A 21204-nucleotide genomic window follows, 5' to 3' on the forward strand; every position below is an offset into this window, starting at 1 on the left:
ACCAGGGAAGGAGGGATTGACTCACCAAAATCAGCTAATTTGAGTTCTCCCAGATAACTGATGAGTAAGTTCTGAGGTTTCAGATCCCGGTGAAGAATGTGTTGATGGTGGATGTAAGCCAGGCCCCTCAAAAGTTGAAACATGAAGAGCTGGAAAGAATAACCATCATACCTAAGCAGATTTGTGCTATCATGTGTTAATATCCACCCTAAATCAAAAACAGTTTCCTAAGAGAGGATGGTAAAATTATGCTTTGAGAGAAACAAAAACTCAAATTCTGTTTTTAAAAATAGTGTAAGACCATAGTCTAAAACGAAGAAATCTTTAATTTTCTACCATCTCTTGATTAATTTCTATTCAATTATTAGCATTTATTATACTTGACTAATTACAAGGTTCTACCCTACATGACAGGGATACAAAGATGGATATGATATAGGCTTTGCTCTCAAAAATCTTAAAATTTAATGAGGGTGGGGCAGGTAGGTGGCTCACTGGATTGGGAAGTGCTGGGTTCAAATTTTATCTCAGATACTTCCTAGCTATATGACTTTAACCCCCATTGCCTAGCCTTAGCATTCTTTGGCCTTAGAACCAATCCATAGTATTGACTCTAAAATGTAAGGTAGAGGGTTAAAAAATTTTAATGAGGACGGAGGGGTCAAAGGGTGAGTATATAGATAACTGTGTTGCATGGGAAAATATGTGTAATAAGTGAAAAGGAGAGATTTTGGCAAAGTATTATTTTTTATTTGAGGAGGATAAGACATCACTTTTACATGATGGAGTAAGAGGGAAGGATTCATGGAAGAAACGGCATAATTATTGGGAAATAATTTAATTATATAATTTTTGGCCAGCCCAAATGGTTTCTGAAGTTCCTCCCAACTCAGAGATTTTGCAGTTCTGTGAGTTGTTTGGGAATGGGATGGCAGAAAGGAAAGACTCCGTTCCAGGCATGGGGACAGAGTGATCAAAGGCAGGAAACTGAGGCGGACAAGATGAGATAAGATTGGAAAGATAATATGGAGGCAGATTGTAGAAGGTCTAATTTTTAAGTCCTTCTACAGGCTTAGCAGGCAACTGTATGCAAGTCACCAAAATTTTCTGAGTGGGAGAATAGATGAGATAATAACTCTGCATTAGGAATATTCCTTAGACAATAGAATGAAGGATGGATAGGAAAGAGAAGGACCAGAAGCAGAAGAACCAAATCAAAGAATATTTCAATAGTCAAGGAATGAAGAAATAAGTGCCTGAACCAGTGGTTGCAATAGGAGTTGAGAGAAGAGGTAAGGCTAGATATGAAATATTGTAAAGATAGAAACAACCAGATTTGACAAATAATCGGATTGTGGAACAAAGGAGAGAAAGGTATCAAACATAACTCCTAGGTTATAAGGCTGGGAGACTGGGGAAATGGTGTTGACATGATCAGACAGGGAAAGTTGGGGAAGGGAGAGGCTTAGTTCCTTGATACTGAAGAAGGAGCCTTTATCTTCAAAATTTCAGCTTAACTTCTGCATTAGTAATCAAACCTCCAGAGAAAAACATCACCTAAATAGTCCAAAGAGAATTAGGACTTTCCCAGGATCAAACTTAGGTTGAGATAAATGTTAACCTAGAAATGATTCTACAAGTTTTAAATTTTATTGTATCTCAGATGTCCTTAGGACAATAGGCTGGGAAAGATATAATCAATTGACTCTGAGGAGTGGAGTCATGGTTATCTTTTTGTCTATTTTAATAATCCCAGATTGTTAAAATATTTATTTCCAATTTAAAATGTTTGTATTTCATATTTTAAAATAATTTTTTTAAATTCATATTTTAAAAATATTAGGAAAAGACTACAGATGATGGATTTTAAAGAAAAGGAAACTAAATACAAAAGGAGATACTGATGGGAAAAAGTAAAATAAAACATAGAAAGAAAAGGAATGAAGGGGGGAAAAGAGAAAAAAAAATTCCATACCAAATTGAGAAATATTTCATGTGGTTTTAAAGCCTGGGAATTAGAAAAGTTATCAACAACCAATCAGTTTTCCACCAGTACTGAAACCAAAGAGAGGAAAAAATGTATACTATTGTAAGTGTCTCTTGCTATTTCTTCCAATGCCACTGGCAATGAAGAATTCAAAAGCTAACATTAGTGTTTAGGTAGATTATTCCAGCCCAGAACATGTTCCTACAGTTCAAAAAAGAAAGTGCCAGCCCTAGCATTCCTGGTGACATGGAGACAGTGGCAGAATTGAATGAGTGAATCAATTTTTCCACCCTATTAGGGAACCTGGGCTTCACAGAGAGATGCCAAGCCCAGTGCTCAGCTGTTTGGCATGGAGACTTTGAAACCAACGTTAGTGAGTGGCATGGTCTGACACAGAAGCAGGAGCCAGAAATGTTTGAGCCATTAGAGACCCGATTTGCGTGGCCAAACCACTTAACTTACCTGCTATCAGTTACCTGTCAGAGAATATTTATCCTCTACTAGCTTTGCTGATTTTTCATAGTCACATAATAGTCCATCATGTGAAAATATCCTTGTTCTCTCTCTCCCCATGCCAGATTCCCACTAGTGCCATGAAACTTGATAATGCCTTTCCTTATTGTGAGAAAGCAAGCTCAGTTATATAATATAGAGAACAGCGAGCTGGACAAGACTGGAAGCAAGTTGAAAGTTTAACTGCAGATATCACAAATGTAAGTGACCATGAAAAAAAGGAATAGAAAGGGATTGTAGGAGAAGAGATTAAAAGGAAGGACAGCAGAAAGAGGTGTTTCAATATGAAATATTTCAATGTGAAGGGAAGAAGGGAGAAAGGACAGGATAAGGAAGAGGACCAAGTTAGAAAGAAGGAAGCAAACAATCAACAAGCAATTTATTAATCACTTAGTATAAGTCAAGCATAGTACTTAGCATTGGGAATCCAAAACCACCAGCAAAATCATGATCCCTGCCTCAAAAGAACTCCTGTTCTGATGAGAGGAAACAGCCTGAAAACAACTATGTCTGAACAAGACATTGACTGTGTAAATGAGAAGTAGTTTCAAATCAAAGTGGGGGAGCTGGAAGCCAGATCAGGAAATGCTTTTCTTGGAAAATGCAAGTTGAGATGTGATGTCAGAAGCCAATGAATGCAGGAGGCAGAGTAGAATAAGGCTAAGAAAAGGACAAAGAAGAGAAAAGCGAAGAAGAAAAGGTAAGGGTTAAAGATCATAGCATGGACTTATAGGGTGCTGTTATTGGTCCAGCACTTAATTCATTTTCTGTTTGGGGAATAGACTATGAAGGCTAACAATCATTCCTTCTCATTTCAGCATTTTCAATCTCTTCCTCTGGCTCCTTTCACTTCTGCCCACAACATAGTTAATTTTCTTCCACTCTTAAAAAAAGAAAGGAAAAAACCCCTCAGATGTGCTGTTTCTTCTTCCCTTGTTAGTATAGACAGAATGCTCTGTGCTAGCTCCCATTATTTCCTTATAACATATTCATTCCCTAATCACCTACAATCTGGCTTCTGTTCCCACCACTCTACCAAAACTGCTCTCAAATATCTTCCACAATGTCAGGCACCAAATCCAAAGACTTTTCTGTGGTACTGAGCCTTCTTCTTCTTCTGGTAGCATTTGTCTGCCACTGCCATCTTGACACTCTTGTGACAGGTCATTATCTTGGTTCTCCTCTTACTTCCCTGACTATTCCACCTGTGTATCTTTCACTAGTTCCTCCTACCTCTTAAAGCTGGGCATTCATCAAAGCTCTGCCTGTCTTCTGTCATCTTCTCTTCTCTCTACATATTTTCCTTTCAATGATGAAATCCGGTCAGTCCCAAGGCTTTAGTAATTCCCTCTATGTAGGTGTCTCCAATATCCCTGTGTATCTACAGTTGTACCTTTTTCTCTAAGTTCCGTTCCTAAATTTTTAACATCCACCAAGATGTAACACTGTCACTTCTAATTCAGTAGAATTTAATCATAACATATAATTATGTAAAATATATATTATTGTTTGTCTATCATATATTTCATATTATATTGTTATATATTATAAATTTATACAAAATATAATAAAAATAAGATAAAATAATTTAATTGAACCCAATTTCATTACCTTCATGCCCAAATCAGAGGTTCTATTTCTGTGAAACCACCATTTCTCTAATCACCTAGGCTCAGACCTTGGGGGCCATCTTTGAATGTGGGCAGGTGAGAAGGAGGGGCCAATCACTCACCAAGCCATATCAAATCTTCCTTAAAAATGCTTCATAGCCATTTCTTGCTTTTTCTTCTCAAAGTTACCACACTAGTTCAAGCATTTATTACCAATCTCTTTCTCTGCCTCTGGTCTCACCTTCCAATTTATCTTACAAACCGCTGCCAGATTCATCTTCTTATAGCAGAGGTATGATCACGTAATTAAAAAACAAGACAAAATCTCCTTCAAAATGCTGCCTTGACTTTCCTTGCTTTCATTATTAAATGTATAGAAAGAGTACTCAGTTCTTGGCACTGTAGCCTTTTCATACATTCACTCCTTAATCCCCTGTAATCTAGCTTCTGTTCTCAGCACTCTACTGAAACTGCTCCCTCAACCATCACCAGTAACTTCAATCACCAAATCCAAAGGGCTTTTGACTGAAATTGCTCCTTCATCTGTTACCAGAAACCTCAATCACCACATCCAAAGCCCTTTCTTGACCCGACAGCATTTGTTAGCCTTTGGTCCCTCCCTCCTCCAGTCCATTCTACACACTGGTGCCAAGTTAATCTTCCAAAAGCAGGGCTATGATCATGCCGCTTAAAACCAAAACCAAACTAAGCACTTCCATGACTCCCTGTTGTCTGTAGCACAAAGTTAAAAACTATCTATCTAGTTTGGCAATCAAGTTCTCTCCCAATCCAATGCCAGCCTAACAGTCCAGTTTTATCTCCCACTCCTCCCTCCCATATTGCATTTTTCCTTTTCTTGCTGAAACTAGGGATGGGGTATTAGTGACCTCTGTTCACTCATCGGATAGCCCAAGAGTTAAAATGATCTAGTTTGTAATGAAAACACATTTAAAATTCTTCTATTTCAAAAAAACATATCCCCTAAAGTACTCACCCTGACATTGTGAGGATGAAGACCTCCTGGATGTTGAGACATATACTGGGCCAGATCAGTATGCTAAATGTGATAGAGAGATCAAGAAGGAAAAGTTGAATAGAAAAACAAAGTTAGTGTACACAGATATCAGCTTTTAAGCAAGTAGCAGACCTTCAGAATATATTCTGAAAATTTTGATGCACTGAAAATTGGAAGACAAACATGTAAACTCATTAACAGCTATACATTTTTTCTGATAAATATCTCATTTTCAAGATATTTTATAAACTATTCTCCAATAGATAAGTGGCTAAAGTCTACACACAATCAGTTTTTAAAGAATCTAAATTATCCACAATCAAATGAAAGGGGCAGAGCAAAGAAAGCTGAGTAATAGGAGCAGTGCAGTGGACTCCCTGTCACATACTCCAAACATATCTAGAAAATGCATGAGACCAAATCCTGGTGGGGAAATGCAGGAAAAAATCACAGTGAATCCTTTGTCCAACCCAAGTTGGCACAGGGAGACAGACAGGGAGGTCTGTGAGTACTTTATAAGGGAACAATCTGGGAGCATCCCAGCACATAGGAACAAACTATACACTTGGGCAAGAGGAGGTCTTGGATCCTTATTGGGGTAGAGTGACAGCTGCCAACTGACAGTTCTATTGACTACTGCCTAGGTCTATTTTATAGATCCAGGGCAGGGTGAGAATGAGTGGTATTCCCTAGTAGGCAGTCCACAAATGACATATGGAGAAAGGAGAAATTTCAGAAGCTAGCAACTTTGGTTTGTCTCAGCCCCAAAAGTAGAGCTGGAGCTCAGTTCCAGTGCCTACCTTAGTCTTCAAAGGAGGGTATTCTAGTCAAGGTAGGCATCTTGGACCAAAGGGGAGTCTATAGTTCTGCCCTTCTTAACCAATAGAGCTTCCCAACAGCAACAGTTCTTTCTTGCACAGACCCCCAAACTGGCCAGCCACTTGCTGAGCTGATCCCAGGGCATCAGTAAGTAGACTTTTCCTTGGATCAAACAGACTACTTGGGGAGCACTGAAAGCTTGCAGGTCCTCAGTTTTCCCTTAGACCCTGAAATATCATAATACTCAATACCCAAGAAAGCAGCAACATGACTAACCCAGACCTTCCTTCCCAAAGTGCCACAGAGTCCTACCCTAAAAGTAAGTCCCAAGTCAGAAGTAGACTGGAAAAACAGACAAATAATCCATAATTATGGTGGCAGGGAAGCTCAAGACACCAACCCAGAAGATAAGAAGAACTCCAAAATATCTACAAGCAGAGTCTAAGAGGAAAACATAGTGTGGGCACAAACTCAACTAGAGTCCTGGAAGAGATCAAGTATGAGTTTAAAAAAAATTTTATGTAAATGAAAGCACTTGAAGAAACACTTTTAAAGAGAAATAAAGCTATGGAAAAAAGAGTTGGAAAAGGAATTAATAACTTGGCACAAGAGGTACAAAAACTTGTTCAAGCAACAAACACCCCTGAAAATTAGAATGGGCTAAACAGAAGTCAATAATTTCATAAGACAATAAGAAATATTAAAACAAAGTCAAAGACTGAAAAAAAGAGAAGCTAATGTAAGATATAGCAAAAACAACTAAATTGGAAAACAGATTGAGAAGAAAAAAATTAATAAGCACTATTCTATCTGAAAATAAGGGCCTAAATAATATATTTCAAGAAAGACTAAAACTGCCCATATCTCTTGGAACCAGAGAGCAAAGTGGAACTAGAAAGACACCATCCATTACTTCATAAAAGAAAGTCCAAAATAAAAACTCCCAGAAAAGTCAGAGCCAAAATCCAGAACTTTCATGTTGTAGAGAAAATATCGTACATAGCCTGAAAAAACTCAAATACTACAGAGCCACAGTCCAAGTCCCATAAGATTTAGCAGCTACCACTATAGAGAAGCAGAGGACTTGAATATGATATTCCAGAAGGCAAAAAATATGGGCTTACAGTCAAGAATGATTTAGCCAGAAAAATATATAAAGCTACAAGGATTAAATATCTCTCTAATGAAATTGAGAACTTCCAAACATTCCTTCTGAGAAGCCCAGAGCTGCAAAGAGACTTTGATTTTCAAGTAAAGAAATGAAGAGAAACATAAAAAGGTATAAATGTGAATAAACAATAATAAAGGGGGAAAAAAAACAAGAATAAACTGCTTTATTCAGTACAAAACTTTCAAAGATGGGGAGATGATACATATGTCCCCTCTGGATTCTATTATCACCAGGGGTCACAGAAAGAATCTAATTAAACATGAGCTAGAAATGGTTCTGTTATGTCTTGATCTTAAGTAAAGAATGGAAATAAAAGGAAGAAAATTATACTGTGGGGGAAGGGAAAGGAAGGTTGGAAGAAATTATCTCATGCAATCAGAGTGCACAAGTTTGTTATAGGAGGGTTGGAAGGAAGGGTTAAACAAGATATATATAAAATAAAAGTTTATTTACCTAAAGGGAGAAAGGAAAGGAAGGGGATCAGGGAGTAACTTATTTCTAACCCACCCAGGTATAAAACCTTAAACTTTTCTAAATAACTTAACCTAATTAAATAAGTGATTAAAGATAAAGAGGAATTTGTAAAGTCAATAGGGCCTAGGATCCTCACAACACCAGAGTTCTCCATTGAGTCACACAGCAGTCTCAAGATGAAAGCCTTCACAGGATTTTAGGAGGTGAACAAGGATTAACACACACACACTGTCCACCTGTGTGGGGTAATCTCTCACTCAACCACTCCTTGAAGATGGTCCAATTCCCTGGCAGCTCCAAAGTTGTTTTTCTTCAGAGAGAGACACCTCCACACCTCTGTCTGCTTCCAGAGAGAGAATCAGTTGCCAATTCCCAACTGCCTTAGAATGCTGACCCAGTCCTTGCTCTGTGGAATCTTAGTTTGCAGGCTGTCACCCTGCCTTGCTAAATTCCCTTGCTACAGTTTCTATACAAAGACTAAGGAGTGGAGAATATGATTAACACTTGAACCTCACTCTCATCTGAACTGGTTAAAAGAAGGAAAAACATTCATATATACTCTCCATTGAGTATATAAATTCATTTCATCCCATAGAGAAGTATTAGGAAAAGAGGATAAGGAGGATGGAGGAATTAGACTGAGGAAATATTAAGGGAGAGATTAATGCTAAGAAATACAACATCTAAAAATGTACAAAAATATTTATAACTCTTTAAGGTGGCAAAGAATGGGATTGAGGGGCAGATGTAAGATTCACAAAATGAGGAATAAGAAATGATAAACAAGTTATGGCATATAAATGTGATGGAACAAGAGTGTGTTGAACTTTTATTAGCATAATGACTACATAGAGAGGTGTAGGACTCAGTATGCAGAATAAGACAAATATTTTTTCATCTGGCCAATGTGGAAATTTGTGTTGATTGACTATACATGCTTATGATGTTTTTTTCCTTGTGTTCTTAATGAATGGGGAAGGTTGATACGAAAGGGGAGAAGGCAGTTCTTGACTGATTAAAACACATTAAAAAAAAAGAAAAAAGAATCATATGAAGAAATGTTCTAAATCACAAGTAATATAAGAAATTCTAATGAAAGCAACTTTGAAGTACCTCCTCATATATATCAGACTGGGAAAGCTGACAAAAGAGGAAATATTGGAGGGGCCTTAATGAAAATAGGTCCACCATTGGTAAAGCTGTGAATTGATCCACTAGTTCTGGAAAGCAATTTGGAACTATGCCCAGAAAAAGGACTAAACTGTACATATTCTTTGAACCAGCAAGACCTAATGCTACAAAAAAGTCAAAGAAAGAAAAGGATCTAAATGTACAAAAACATCTGTAGCAACTCTTTTCTTGATAGCCAAAGATTGGAAACTAAAAAAGGGGTGTCCTCCTATTGGGAAATGGCTAAAAAAACTGGTTTGTAAATGTAATGTATTATTCTGCAATAAGAAATGAAACCATTTCAGAGGGAAATGGTAAGACTTTTATGAACTAGAGTGAAGTGAGTAGAACCAGGAGAACTTCTCTAAAGATAATATCATAGAAGAACACAATTTTAAGACTTTAGAACTCTTACTAAGTCAATGTTAAACCACAAGTCAAGTCCAAAAAAATGAAGATGAAACATGGCACATCCTGACAGATGTGATGAACTTAAAATTCAAAAAGAAATAAATATTTTGGGACATGATTAATGTAGGAATTTGTTTTGATGAAGTAACCAACTAGTCCATCAAATATTGAAGTCTGGTTAATATCAAGGTTTTGAAAAAATTATTTAGTAGAGAGGTAGTAGAAGAGAAAATTTAATTTTTTTAATGCTTGTTAACTAGGGGGAAAGGATCACTTGTACAAAAATATTTATAGTTGCTCTTTTTGGGGTGGCAACTACCTAGAAATTAAGGGGATATTCATCATTTGGAGAATGACTGATCAAATTGTGATATATAATATGATGGGTGTAGAATGATGAACAGGATGATTTCAGGAAGAGCTGGAAAGATCTGCATGAACTGATGCAGAGTGAAATAAGCAGAACCAGGAAAACATTGTACATAGTAAGAGCAACAGTATGGAATGATCAACTGTGATAGACTTAGCTGTTATTGGCAATATGATAATCAAGGACAATTCTGAGGGATTTATGACAAAGAATGTTATCCACCTCCAGAGAAAGAACTGTTGGAGTCAGAATGCACATAAAAGCATATGATTTTTTAATTATTTATTTGGGTTTATGTTTCAGGGTTTTGGTCTTATACAATTACTCACAAAATGAATGATATGGAAATGTTTTACATGATAATATATGTATAACCCAGATCAAATTGCCTGCCAGCACCAGGATAGGGAAGGGATGGGAGGGAGGGAGATAAGTTTGATCACATGGGAAAATTGGGTCGAAATCTGTCATAACATTTAGTTGGTAATAAATAAAATGCTTGTTAATTGAGGAAAACACAAATAAAAAACTATTTTTTTCAAAAGAAGATATTGTGAGATCTAATCTCTGGCACTTTTAATGATCTAAGTGTTAAGCCTTAGAACTAAGTTTTTAATATTAGAAAAGAGTGACTCTATGGCTAAATGCATTCTCTAGTAAATAACATGACCCATTCAACGTAACTAGAAATAACATCCCAGTTAAATCTGATCCCATTGGATATAGCTCTGCATGTATGTTCATTCTCAGAGTGTACTGAAAAACAGATCACGCTAGCCAAAGGTACTTGATCGTATATTTTCTTGATGTTTATTTAGCTGTTCCCCATCACCCCAACTCCATTTTTTCTTTTTAGTTAGCTTGTGAAAAATCACTCAGAAGTATGCCAGTAGGGATGGAAGAGGTGGGAAGGTGGAGAGTCTCTACCATGTTCTCATTATGGCAGTGAAAAAGTAAAAAGAGATAATCACATTAAAGCACCTCAAATTTTCCCCAGAAAATGTCAGAAGAGAGAAAGGGGACTGAAGAAGTAGAGGGTAAGAAGTAAAAGGAGAGTGAGAATAAAAGCAATAAGGCACTGCTAATCACAGTAATGAAATTTTCCATAATACCTTCCACATTGTAATAAAAGTTTTATAATGCCATAAAATATTAACAGATTCATTATACGAGCACCAGGTTTTTTCTTGGTGCTTTGTAAAATGCTAGAACAACTCACCATGTATTCAAAAACAAAAGTCAGGGTCTCTTTGGTGTGGATAATGTCATGCAGGAGCACAATATTGGCATGCTTCAAACCCTTCAGGAGGGAGGCTAAAGAAATTAAAAAATAAAATCAATCCATTGATAATAAGACAAATACTTTGAAATTTTCTTAAAATAGGTTCAGTTTGATATCTTTCATTATCTCTATTAGCTGTCTGAGAAAGTCCCCCTTTCCAAGAAATTGTGCTTATAATAGCAAAGGACTGCATCATTATTTTGTACAGGGTGAATCGATAAAAGTTTGCTTTTCGGAGAGGCTGCATTGGCTGCATTAGGCTCAAATAATAATGTGCTTCCATCTACTCAATCAATTTCATCCTAGCATTCAAAGAGCTTTGCAGACTTTATCCTGTGGGAGCATAATCATCCCTGCCACAGAAATGAAAGCTTTGAGAGAGTAACATGACAATTCCAAATTTACCAGCTGAGTCAGTGGCAAACTTGGGAATTACTTGAATCCTCCAAGCTCTAAAACAGGGGTTCTGAACCCATTTTGGGTCATGGGCCCCTCTGGCAATCTAGTAAAGCCTATGGAGCTTTCCCAGAACAATGTTTTTCAATAAATAAAACAACGTATAGAGGATTACAAAGAAAGCCAATTATATTGAAATAAAAGTGTGGTTTTTTTTCCCCATTCAAGTTCACAGGTTCACAGATCCCAGGAAGGTTTATGGATCTCAAATTAAGAACTTCTGCTCTAGAAGATGACAGAAATCTATACCTTCTCCAGATTTTCTTCCTTTAAAAAAACAAAAACAAAAAAAGAGGCCCCTTTAGGGTCTGAAACTACAACTGGAGGGCAGGAGATGTATAGCAGGATGCCTAGTGAAGGACTTAGTTTTCTTGTAGGGAATGCTGCACAGACAGGCAATTGTTTGTGGGGAGAAAAGAGGTCATGTGTCTTTCTTACATCCCTAAGAAATGCAGAGTCCAGCAAAAACGCCTAGCACAGCATTGACCCCTTATCCCTACCCTCCCCCCGCCCCATTTTTGTAAGGTGAAAGAAACAGTCCTTATACAGAGAAATCACAAAAGGGAAATACATCAATAAATGTTTGTTTCCTTCCCTCCTCTCATTTCCCCTTCGTTATAATATCTGTTTTATACATTTAAAAATCTTTTTGTGGGAGTAGCTTTCTACTTGGTCCCTGCCTCAAGTGTCTCTTCTTTCCCTCCGCATAATCACTGAAATGATAGTCTTCTTTTTCAAAAACTTCTTTCCTTCCATCTTATTATACACAATATTGTGTATTGATTCTAAGACAGAAAAGTGGTAAGAGCTTAGGCAATTGGGGTTAAATGACTGATCCAGGTTTGCATCACTAGGAAGTGTCTGAGTCCACATTTGAATCCGGAACTTCTCATTTCTATGCCCAGTTCTCAGTCCACTGAGCCTCCCAACTAACTGCCCTCAAAGTAATATAAAAAAAAAAAAACCAAGCAGATCTGACTATGCCACTATAATATAAACACTTTTGCCTATATATTAACTCCAGGATTTAAAATAATTTCTATACTTGAGGCTTTGCCTGATTCCCACCATAGTTGCTAGTTCCTTTCCCTGTCACCTACTTTCTATTTTATTTATGACTATGAACACATTGTTTCTCAGCCAGACTACAATCTCCTTGAGGGCAGAGACATTTGTTGTTTTTGTATCCCTAACACCTAGCACAGTGCCTGGCCATATCAGACACTTAAATGTTTGTTTGCTTGACTGATGGAAGAGCAAATGCCTTTCAGCAACGCCAGAACATGACTCTGTGAAAGACCATGCCTGGGACAGCAGTAAAGGGAGCACATTAATAACTGCAAACAGCCCCCTGGTGGGATGGATTTTAATCCTATCCTAGGAGACATTCTTCCTTCTTACAACTTCTATCTTCTTCACAATACTGTTTTTAAAAATTCCCTTTTAGGGTATGGACCTACTTGTACAAAAATATTTATAGCAACCCTTTTTGTGGTGGCAAAGAAATGGAAATTGAGGGGATGTCCACCAATTGGGGAATGGCTGAACAAATCGTGGTACATGTTGGTGATTGAAAACTCTTGTGCTATGAGAAATGATAAGTAAGATGATTTCAGAAAAAGCTGGGAAGATCTGCAGGAACTGATGCAGAGTGAAATAAGCAGAGCTGAGAGAACATTGTATGCAATAACAGCAATATTAGATGATGATGATTTGGGAAAACTTGGCTACTCTCAGCAATGCATTATTCTGAGACAATCCTGAAAGACTTACGAAGGGGAAAGCTATCTACCTCTAGAGAAAGAACTGTTGGAGTCGTCTTTCACATCAGTGTATCTTTGATTTTATTTTGGAGTTTTGTTTATTCAGGAGTGTGCTCTTACAACAACGACCAATATGGAAGTATGTTTTACATGACAATAAAAATGAGGAAAAATACTCTTTCAGATATGACACCTATTATACTCATTCACACTGGTTTTTGAAATGAGTTCTGAAAGATTTAGGATACAAAGGAGCCTTACAGTGTAGGAGAAACAAATAGTTCCACATGTATAAAATTTAATTTTAACAAAGCAAAGAAAAATAATACCGCAAAAAATCAGTATATAATTATGGGGAAACTGTTGTAGAGCCCAGAGACACTACTCCCAACTAGTAGGGTGAGTCCCTCAAAGATGTTTACATAGATATTTTACAGATCTGCAATCACTCAAAACCATAATTCATGAGCCCCTATCTATGAGTTCACTTTCAGAAGTCATCCAGAAGGCACAATCAGTTCCCAAAAAGGCATTTCATAAAATGGCATAGGAAAAAAAGTAGTAAATAATATTTTCCTCTAAGTAGGGCTCATTTTCCCAAAAATATGCTCGCCTTCAATAGAAAGAATGGCTACCCATAGGAAACTCCCATGAAAAGATACACTAAGAGAACATTTATGACCAGGATATATACATAGGCACTCATCTGGAAAGCAGTTCTGTCCTCTGATGCTGGATAGCTACTGATGTCTTCTAGTGATATCACATGATGCTTTCCATCAGGACTGCTCCCCATGGATCTTCACTGGAGACAATTCTGCCACTGGATGCTACTGAATGCTGCTCTGCATATGCCAAATTCTACTCCACTGAACAAGTAGTCTCTGTCTGCCTTTGACAGACATGGCTCCATTGAGTGGTGAAAATTTATAACACCAGTGCAAAAACTTCAAGGTAAATAGGTTTATTGAGAGATGGCCAAAACTCCCAATAAAGCCAGACCCTGGTCCAGATCAGGACCAGACACCCCGAACCTTAGTTGTTTTTCTGCTGATAATTATTATTAAATACTAGAAGACAGCAGTGGGGTGCCTGTCTGACTATCTGGTAATACAAAAAAAAGTATTCCTCCACCCCTTGTCAGACTATCTTGTTATACGAAAAAAGAAGGTGTGGTGGGCTAAGTGGAAACAGGGGTTTATAGGCTTAAGGTCAGGATGTAAACAAGATTTGATACCACCCAGAACTGTATTTTTCTTATATGAAGCAAACTATATTATTTGATTATTAACTCAAAGAACTAATGATTGTGTTATGGGAATAATCATAAAGACTAATATTATTATAATCATAAAAGGGATAGGGGATTTCATCCTCACAAATGGACAAAGGACCATGGAATCTCTCTGCTTCCAGTTTTTAGCTTTAGCAGGTCCTTAGATAGAGGGCTATTTCTGTCATGTTATTCAAGATCAAATCAGAATTTTTTTTTAATGACTGACTAAAAACATAAAATAGAGGGACTCTATTTTATGTTTATTATTATTTATTATTATGTTTATTTTATTGAGTATGGCTCAATGGATTGAGATCTAGGCCTAACGAGAGGAGATATTGGGTTCAAATTTGGCCTTAGACATTTCCTAGCTGTGTGACTCTGGGCAAGTCACTTAACCTCTATTTCCTCACTCTTACCACTGTTCTGCTTTAGAACCAATCCACGTTATTGATTCTAAGATGGAAGGTAAGGGTTTTTTTTTTTAATTGATTAATTAATTACTTAAAATAAGATAGAATCTGCTACCCTAGACATAAACGACCAAGACCTCAGGGACAAAATTATTCTGGAATTTTTTCTTTTCTTTAATGACCAGTCTTATTCCCTTCATGATCTTGTCTGTAAGGTCTATCATCTCTAACAAGTGATTCTAAAACCCCAATAAAAAAACCCAGATTTTGAAGGACAAGTCAGAGTTTTTATACTTAAATTTTCCCTACCTATATATATTCTACAGTCTATATTTCTTCATCCCTAACTGTCCCTAGGATCCAAAGACTAGTCATCCTAGCTTCACTGCTTAAGTGTGATGTAAGCTACTTGAATCAGAAGGAAAGGCAATGAGTCAAGATAAGTCTTTTGCAGAATGAAGGGAAATAAAGAATAGGTATTTAAAAAGAAAGTTCCTCAGATAGAGGTCTCATATCTAAAATATATATAGAAATTTGTCAAATAAATAATAATGAGCCATACTCCAATTGACAAATGGTCAAAAGATGTCAACAGACCCTCTTTGGATGAAGAAATCAAAGCTATACATAATTACATGAAAAAAATGCTCTAAATTATTATTGATTAGAGAAATGCAAATCAAAATGACTATGAGATATGATCTCCTACCTATCAAATGGCCAAAAAGGGGAAAATGACAAATATTGGGGGGGGTGAAAAAATAGGGACACTAATAGATTATTGGTGGAACTGTGAAGTAAGACAACCATTTTGAGGATAATCTGGAATTATACTCAAAGAATTCTAAAACTGTGTATATTTTTGACCCCAAAATACCACTATTAGGTTTATTTCGTAAGGTGATCAAGGAAAAAGGAAAAGAAACAGTATGTTCTAAAATATTTATGGCACTTCAATTTGTGGTGGCAAAGAACTGGAAACTAATGATATGTTCATAGATTAAGGAATGACTGAATAAGTTATGGTATGTGATTCTAATGGAATACTTTTTTACCAAAAGAAATGACAAACATAATGATCACAAAAAACCTGAAAAGACTTATATGAAGTGATGCAAAATGATGTGAGCAGAACCAGGAGAATGTTGTACACAATAATATTATATGAAGATCAAATGTGAATGATCTAACTATTATCAAGAAGGCAGGAATCCAGGACAACTCCAAGGCACTCAGGATAAAAAAGGATATCCACTGCCATAGAAAGAATAGATGAAGTCCAAATGCAGATTGAAACATACTATTCTTCACTTGATTTCTTCCATTAATTCTTCTCTACTCTAAGCAATATGTGTCTTGTTTCACAATATGATGAACATGAAATATGTATGATATGATAATATATATATAGCCTATAGCATATTAACTGTCTTCTTGGGGAGGGGGAAGGGTGGAAGGGAAAGAGAAAAAAAGAGACAAATTTTTGGACATAGCTAATGTTAGAATTTGTTTCTCTTCAATAAGCATATTCATTATAATTTATTACATATAATGAATTATGAAGATTAAAATTAACTCTCCCCTGATTGTGAAGATTAAAATTGCAACCCCTGCCTATTTTAGGTTTAATCACCAAAAGTATAAATACCCTACTTAAAAGTTGAGTATGGAGATTTGCCCATTTTTAGATCTAATCACCAAAAGTATAAACATCCCACTTAATCATTAAGTGGGAGGTCTGTGACTCATGTATACAACAGTGGGAGATGAATCAGAATTAAACTAACTGCCCCTGGGCAGTCTTAAAGCAAAACTTCAACTGTGATTGGTAGACATAAAATTAAGGGAAGACACAGGAAATGATGCAAAAGAAGTATCTTTAAAAGGAGCTGTCACTTCCTGTGAGGGACAGTTCTTCATTCTTTGGAACTGGAGACTGGAGACAATGCTTCATTCTTTGGAGTGGAGGCTGAATTTGAGACCTTGTTCCTGGTGAGACTGTTCTAAAATCTCTTCCTTTGAACTGGTACATGGTGAGTGAAAAACTGACTCTTAAGTGCTGGATTTTCTGAGAAAACTAGCCCCAGGAGAGACTTACCTCTTGAGAGAGATTTCCCCAGGTCCTTGGCTTTGTTGAGACCTAAGGACTAACTCTCCCTGCTTGGATTGAACCAGGGGCTGGGAGTAAATGACTTAGTGCTTAAGCTAGATATCTTACCCTATCCTCTCTCTGATTTTCTTACTTCACTCTACATTTTGTAAATAAATTGTAAATAAATCTCTTTGGAATAAATTAAATTCCTGGTGACCACACTCTTAAATAATCCAGTCCAATCCTTTTAAAATTCCTTTTCCCTCTTAAAGAATCATGCATTATATTATTATTGTTACATATTATTGTTTATATATATGTATACATATATATAAATAGTTACCAAAGAAATGACAAAGGCAAATAAAGTCATCTCTTCCACACAAAAGTGGCTCTATTTCTTTTCTCTCCATATTCTTTCACTATACAACCTAATCAGCTCCAATAAGTTCAATTCTCATTTCTAAATAGATGCTTCTCATATTTATATATCTTACTCTAGTCCTCCTTGATTTCTAGTCCAACAACACTGGGTTCCTTTGGGACATTTTAAACTAGATATCTCAAGAGCTTCTCAAACTTCCCATGTCCAAAACAGTCATTCCGTCCTCCCCGCCAATCCATCTCTCTTCTGAACTTTTCAATTACCATCAAAGACATCACTATCCTCCTAGTAACTCAGAATTACACCAGTAGTGACAGTCTCTGATTCCTCATTATCTTTTGCCCTACTTATCCAATCAGTTGCCAACTCTTATCATTTCTTTCATCACAATATCTTTTGGGCATTATCCTTCTCCCTTGCCTCCAAGTGGAGGAAAGATGTTACCCTACTTGTACTTGGCCCCAAACTGAACAACTCCTCCAAAATTTCTCTTCTTCCTTACCAGGAGGGGAAAGGAATCTGAGCAGAAAATTTGTTTTCTGATCCTGAAGCCCAAAATACCTATCACTGGACCCTGTAGAGCCAATGAACTATACCTCTTCATCTCATTGTGTCCCTTCCCAAAGAAATTCACAGCCTCTAGTCCTGGTAACATAATCAAACACAGCTCTTTGGATAGAGGTTAAAGAAACTAATTAATATAGGAAAAGTAGGAGATATATCCAGCCTCTAGTGAGGTATTTGAAGAGGTAATGGGATAATGATTTCTCAAATGTTTTTTGGTTACCTTGCAGTCAAATTTGGCCAGCTCTAAGTTGATTGCAAAAAAAAGATATTGATAATATTTACATGTAGTATTATAAATATGCAAATATTGTTAATAAGAACAAATGAGGGTATCTAAAATGAATTTTAAAAATCAAGGTTTTCTATCCTGGAGTAGAGTCTGGGAAGGAAAGAAGAGGAAAGTGATTTCTAGGGACACTCCACTAGTCCCTTTGGGGATTCCTTATTGATACTTTCCTGAAACTCCCCTTATTTTTCCTTCCAGTATCTTGCCAGTGGGTGAGAACATTTATAGAGTAAGTGACTCCCCTAATGCATCCTATCCACCATCTTGACACTGGTATCTCCCATGTGAGAAGGCACAGATTGCATAATTGAAGTTAGAGGACCTGTAGGAAAATAAAGGTTTCATGGAAATAAGAATGGTACATAGATAAATAAGATCATAAGAATAATACTGAGGGGGAGGAAAAAAGGAAATGACTGGGAATCTATAGAAAGATTTAAAAAGCAGCTGTAAGAATTTACATTTAGGTTTTATGCTAAATATGAGAATTCTAAGGTAATATTGTGGTCATTGATTTAAAAATATTACAGCTTAAGTCAAAATGACTTTTAGCAGCTTTATTTACAAAGAGGTGGAAAGAGTGAAAGTAGAAAAATGTAGATAAAGAGACAGAAAGTATTGCCTAACTACCAATACCCTGAGTTTAATCCTAAGGTCTCCAGACCACAAATGTGAATCTGAAAATGAATCTTACCAGAATCCAGTCCTAATTAGTAAGCCAAAAATCTGAAGAACCAGGAGACTCAAGAATCTGCCAAGAACCTTCAGTACACCTGAGACTAAGACGGCTAAGAATATCACCAGAACTCACACTGAAGGGAATGTCCCACCAAAGTGCCAATGAGCAGAGAGGGTCACCTCACTGAACATCCAAGGAAGAAATCACTTCACTCACCACCACAAGCCAATGTAGGATCCAGGGAAAAGATCTCCTCCTCCAGTCCAACTCACCAACACAGAGAGAATGACTGAATCCTCAAACTGGCCTTTTTAAAGCAGTTTTCTCAGTGCCACTTCCTGTTGTTCCCCCAACTTACAGGAACCAATCATAGTCTTTCAATTTGCCTAGCACTGCAGGGGAGGTATGTGTGGGGGTGCAGTGACCTTTGGAAGTGCAAGCTTACTCTAGTAAGTAACTTACAAACTCTCTTATTTAATTTCAAGTAGGGGTACTTTAAGTTCTTGAATTGTTTAGCTAAAGATAGACAAAGGGAGAGTTAATCCTATATTCACACAGCTAAGGATATACTTGAAGATCAGAATGGGAGAGGTAGCTAAGAAAGAGAGGAAATGATACTTTTTTTGCCTACTATGTGCCAGGCACTGTGCTAAGTGATAGGGGTACAAATACAAAAGACAGTTCTTGTTCTCAGCAAGCCCATAATTCAACAGGGAAGACAAAAATGCAACAGAAGCTGAAAGGGGAGAGAGCGGAGGTAGCTGATATAGAGGCATGGTGGAGTCAGAGAAGTCTCAAAATAGTACAGCCAGGTGACAAATGAGATGTTTGAACTGAAGTCCCTCACAAATGCTCTTTCAAAATTTGACTTTTGGGTCAGTTAGGTAGCTCAGTGGATTGAGAGTCAGGTCTGCAGATAGGGGGTCCTTGGTTTAAATCTGACCTTAGATACTTTCTACCCATATGACCTTGGGCAAGTCATTTAATTCTAGTTGCCTGTTACTACTCGTCTGCCTTAAAATCAATGTGTAGTATTGATTCTAAAATAGAAGATAAGAACAGTTTCCAGGGTGGAGCCAAAATGGAGGAGTGAACCAGAACAGCTCCATTATGAGAATCCTCTCTGACCAAGATTAAAATATCACCACAAAATCAATTCAGGAGTAGAACCAACAGGGAGACAGAATGAAACAACTTTCAAGAAAAGAAAAACTCAAAAGGTAGGCAGAGAACATCTGGGGTGAGAGGAGAGTAGAACCAGCAAAAGGCTGTAGCAAGGAAAGAAGAGCAAGCCAATAGCAAATCACACACCCCCACCCCACATCTACTGTCCCAGGTTCAGAACCTAAGCCTAAGCCAACATCCAGATCCTAAGATCATCCCTGGGCAAATAGTAGTACAAGTCAACCCACACCCCTTGAAATTTCAAATCTGTGGAGAATTCTGGAGTCCCAGCCCAGGGTAGTCTGAACTGAAGTGGGCTGATCCTTGTGGGCCCAGACTGAAGCCAGGAATCTAAGTCTTGGATTGGGATGAGGACATAATACATACTTTGGGGTGAGGACATAGTTAATGCTCCCCTCATCTTTTTGACCAAAAATAAGGGTGGTGCTCCAGGACTCAAGGGTGTTTCTAATTGGACCAAGTACACAGTGATACCAAAAACTTGAGCCTAAGCCTGGGGCTATAATTTGAACAGCCCCTCACCTGATCAAGTTCAGAGTGAGATCAAAAGCTTATGCCCAATCCTGAGGCAAGTCCTTAAGTCATCAGCATCTCAAGGGTCAATTTAATCGACAGGGGGAAGGGACTTTCAGAGCTCTCAGCCCTCAGACTAACACATCAGGCTCCAAGAACTGAAACTGGTAAAAATCCAGAAAATAAGCAAAAAATAGTATCAAGGAAAGATTGAAGTTTAAGAGAATACCCCAAATCCCCAGAAAACAGAGCCTACCTATAATTAGATAAGAAAAATGACCAAACAAAAAAAAAAAGCACCTAACTCTAAAGAATTTTTATGGAGACAAAGGGCAGGGGATAGACACAGAAGGGGAAAGTAAAAACAAAGGAAACACACACAAAGTCCAAAAGAAAAATATGGATTGGATACAGATTGTGGAAGAAGTAAAAAAAAAAAAGACTTAAAAAACCAATTAAGAGAGACAGGAAAAGTGGGGAAGAGAAATGAAAGTGATGCAAGAAGAAATGGACCAAATGAAAAAGAAAAACCAAAAACTGACAGAGGAAAATCAGGCCTTAAAAATCAGAATTGACTATCTAGAAACTAATGATTTTATGAGAAATCAAGAAACAAAAAAGCAGAATCAAAGGAATGAATAAATAGGAAAATGTAATATCTTCTTGGGAAAATAATTAACCTAGAAAATAGATCTAGGAGAGACAATATGAGAATTATTGTACTACATGAAATCCATGATCAAGAAAAAAAAAAACCTTGGATATCA

General features: G+C 37.0%; 1 protein-coding gene across 1 annotated transcript in view; it reads right to left on the reverse strand.

The window, feature by feature from the left end:
• Positions 1–21204, reverse strand: part of CDK15 (cyclin dependent kinase 15) — a 98087-nt gene that overhangs the window by 63480 nt on the left and 13403 nt on the right. Inside the window, exons 5-7 of the mRNA XM_001372238.4 lie at positions 10760–10854; positions 5105–5167; positions 26–149 (exon numbers count right to left, since the gene is read on the reverse strand). Of these exons, the coding sequence (XP_001372275.1) occupies positions 26–149; positions 5105–5167; positions 10760–10854 (282 nt within the window). The remainder of the gene's footprint in view (positions 1–25; positions 150–5104; positions 5168–10759; positions 10855–21204) is intronic.

The sequence above is a fragment of the Monodelphis domestica genome, chromosome 8, assembly GCF_027887165.1.
Source record: "Monodelphis domestica isolate mMonDom1 chromosome 8, mMonDom1.pri, whole genome shotgun sequence".
Taxonomy (NCBI): domain Eukaryota; kingdom Metazoa; phylum Chordata; class Mammalia; order Didelphimorphia; family Didelphidae; genus Monodelphis; species Monodelphis domestica.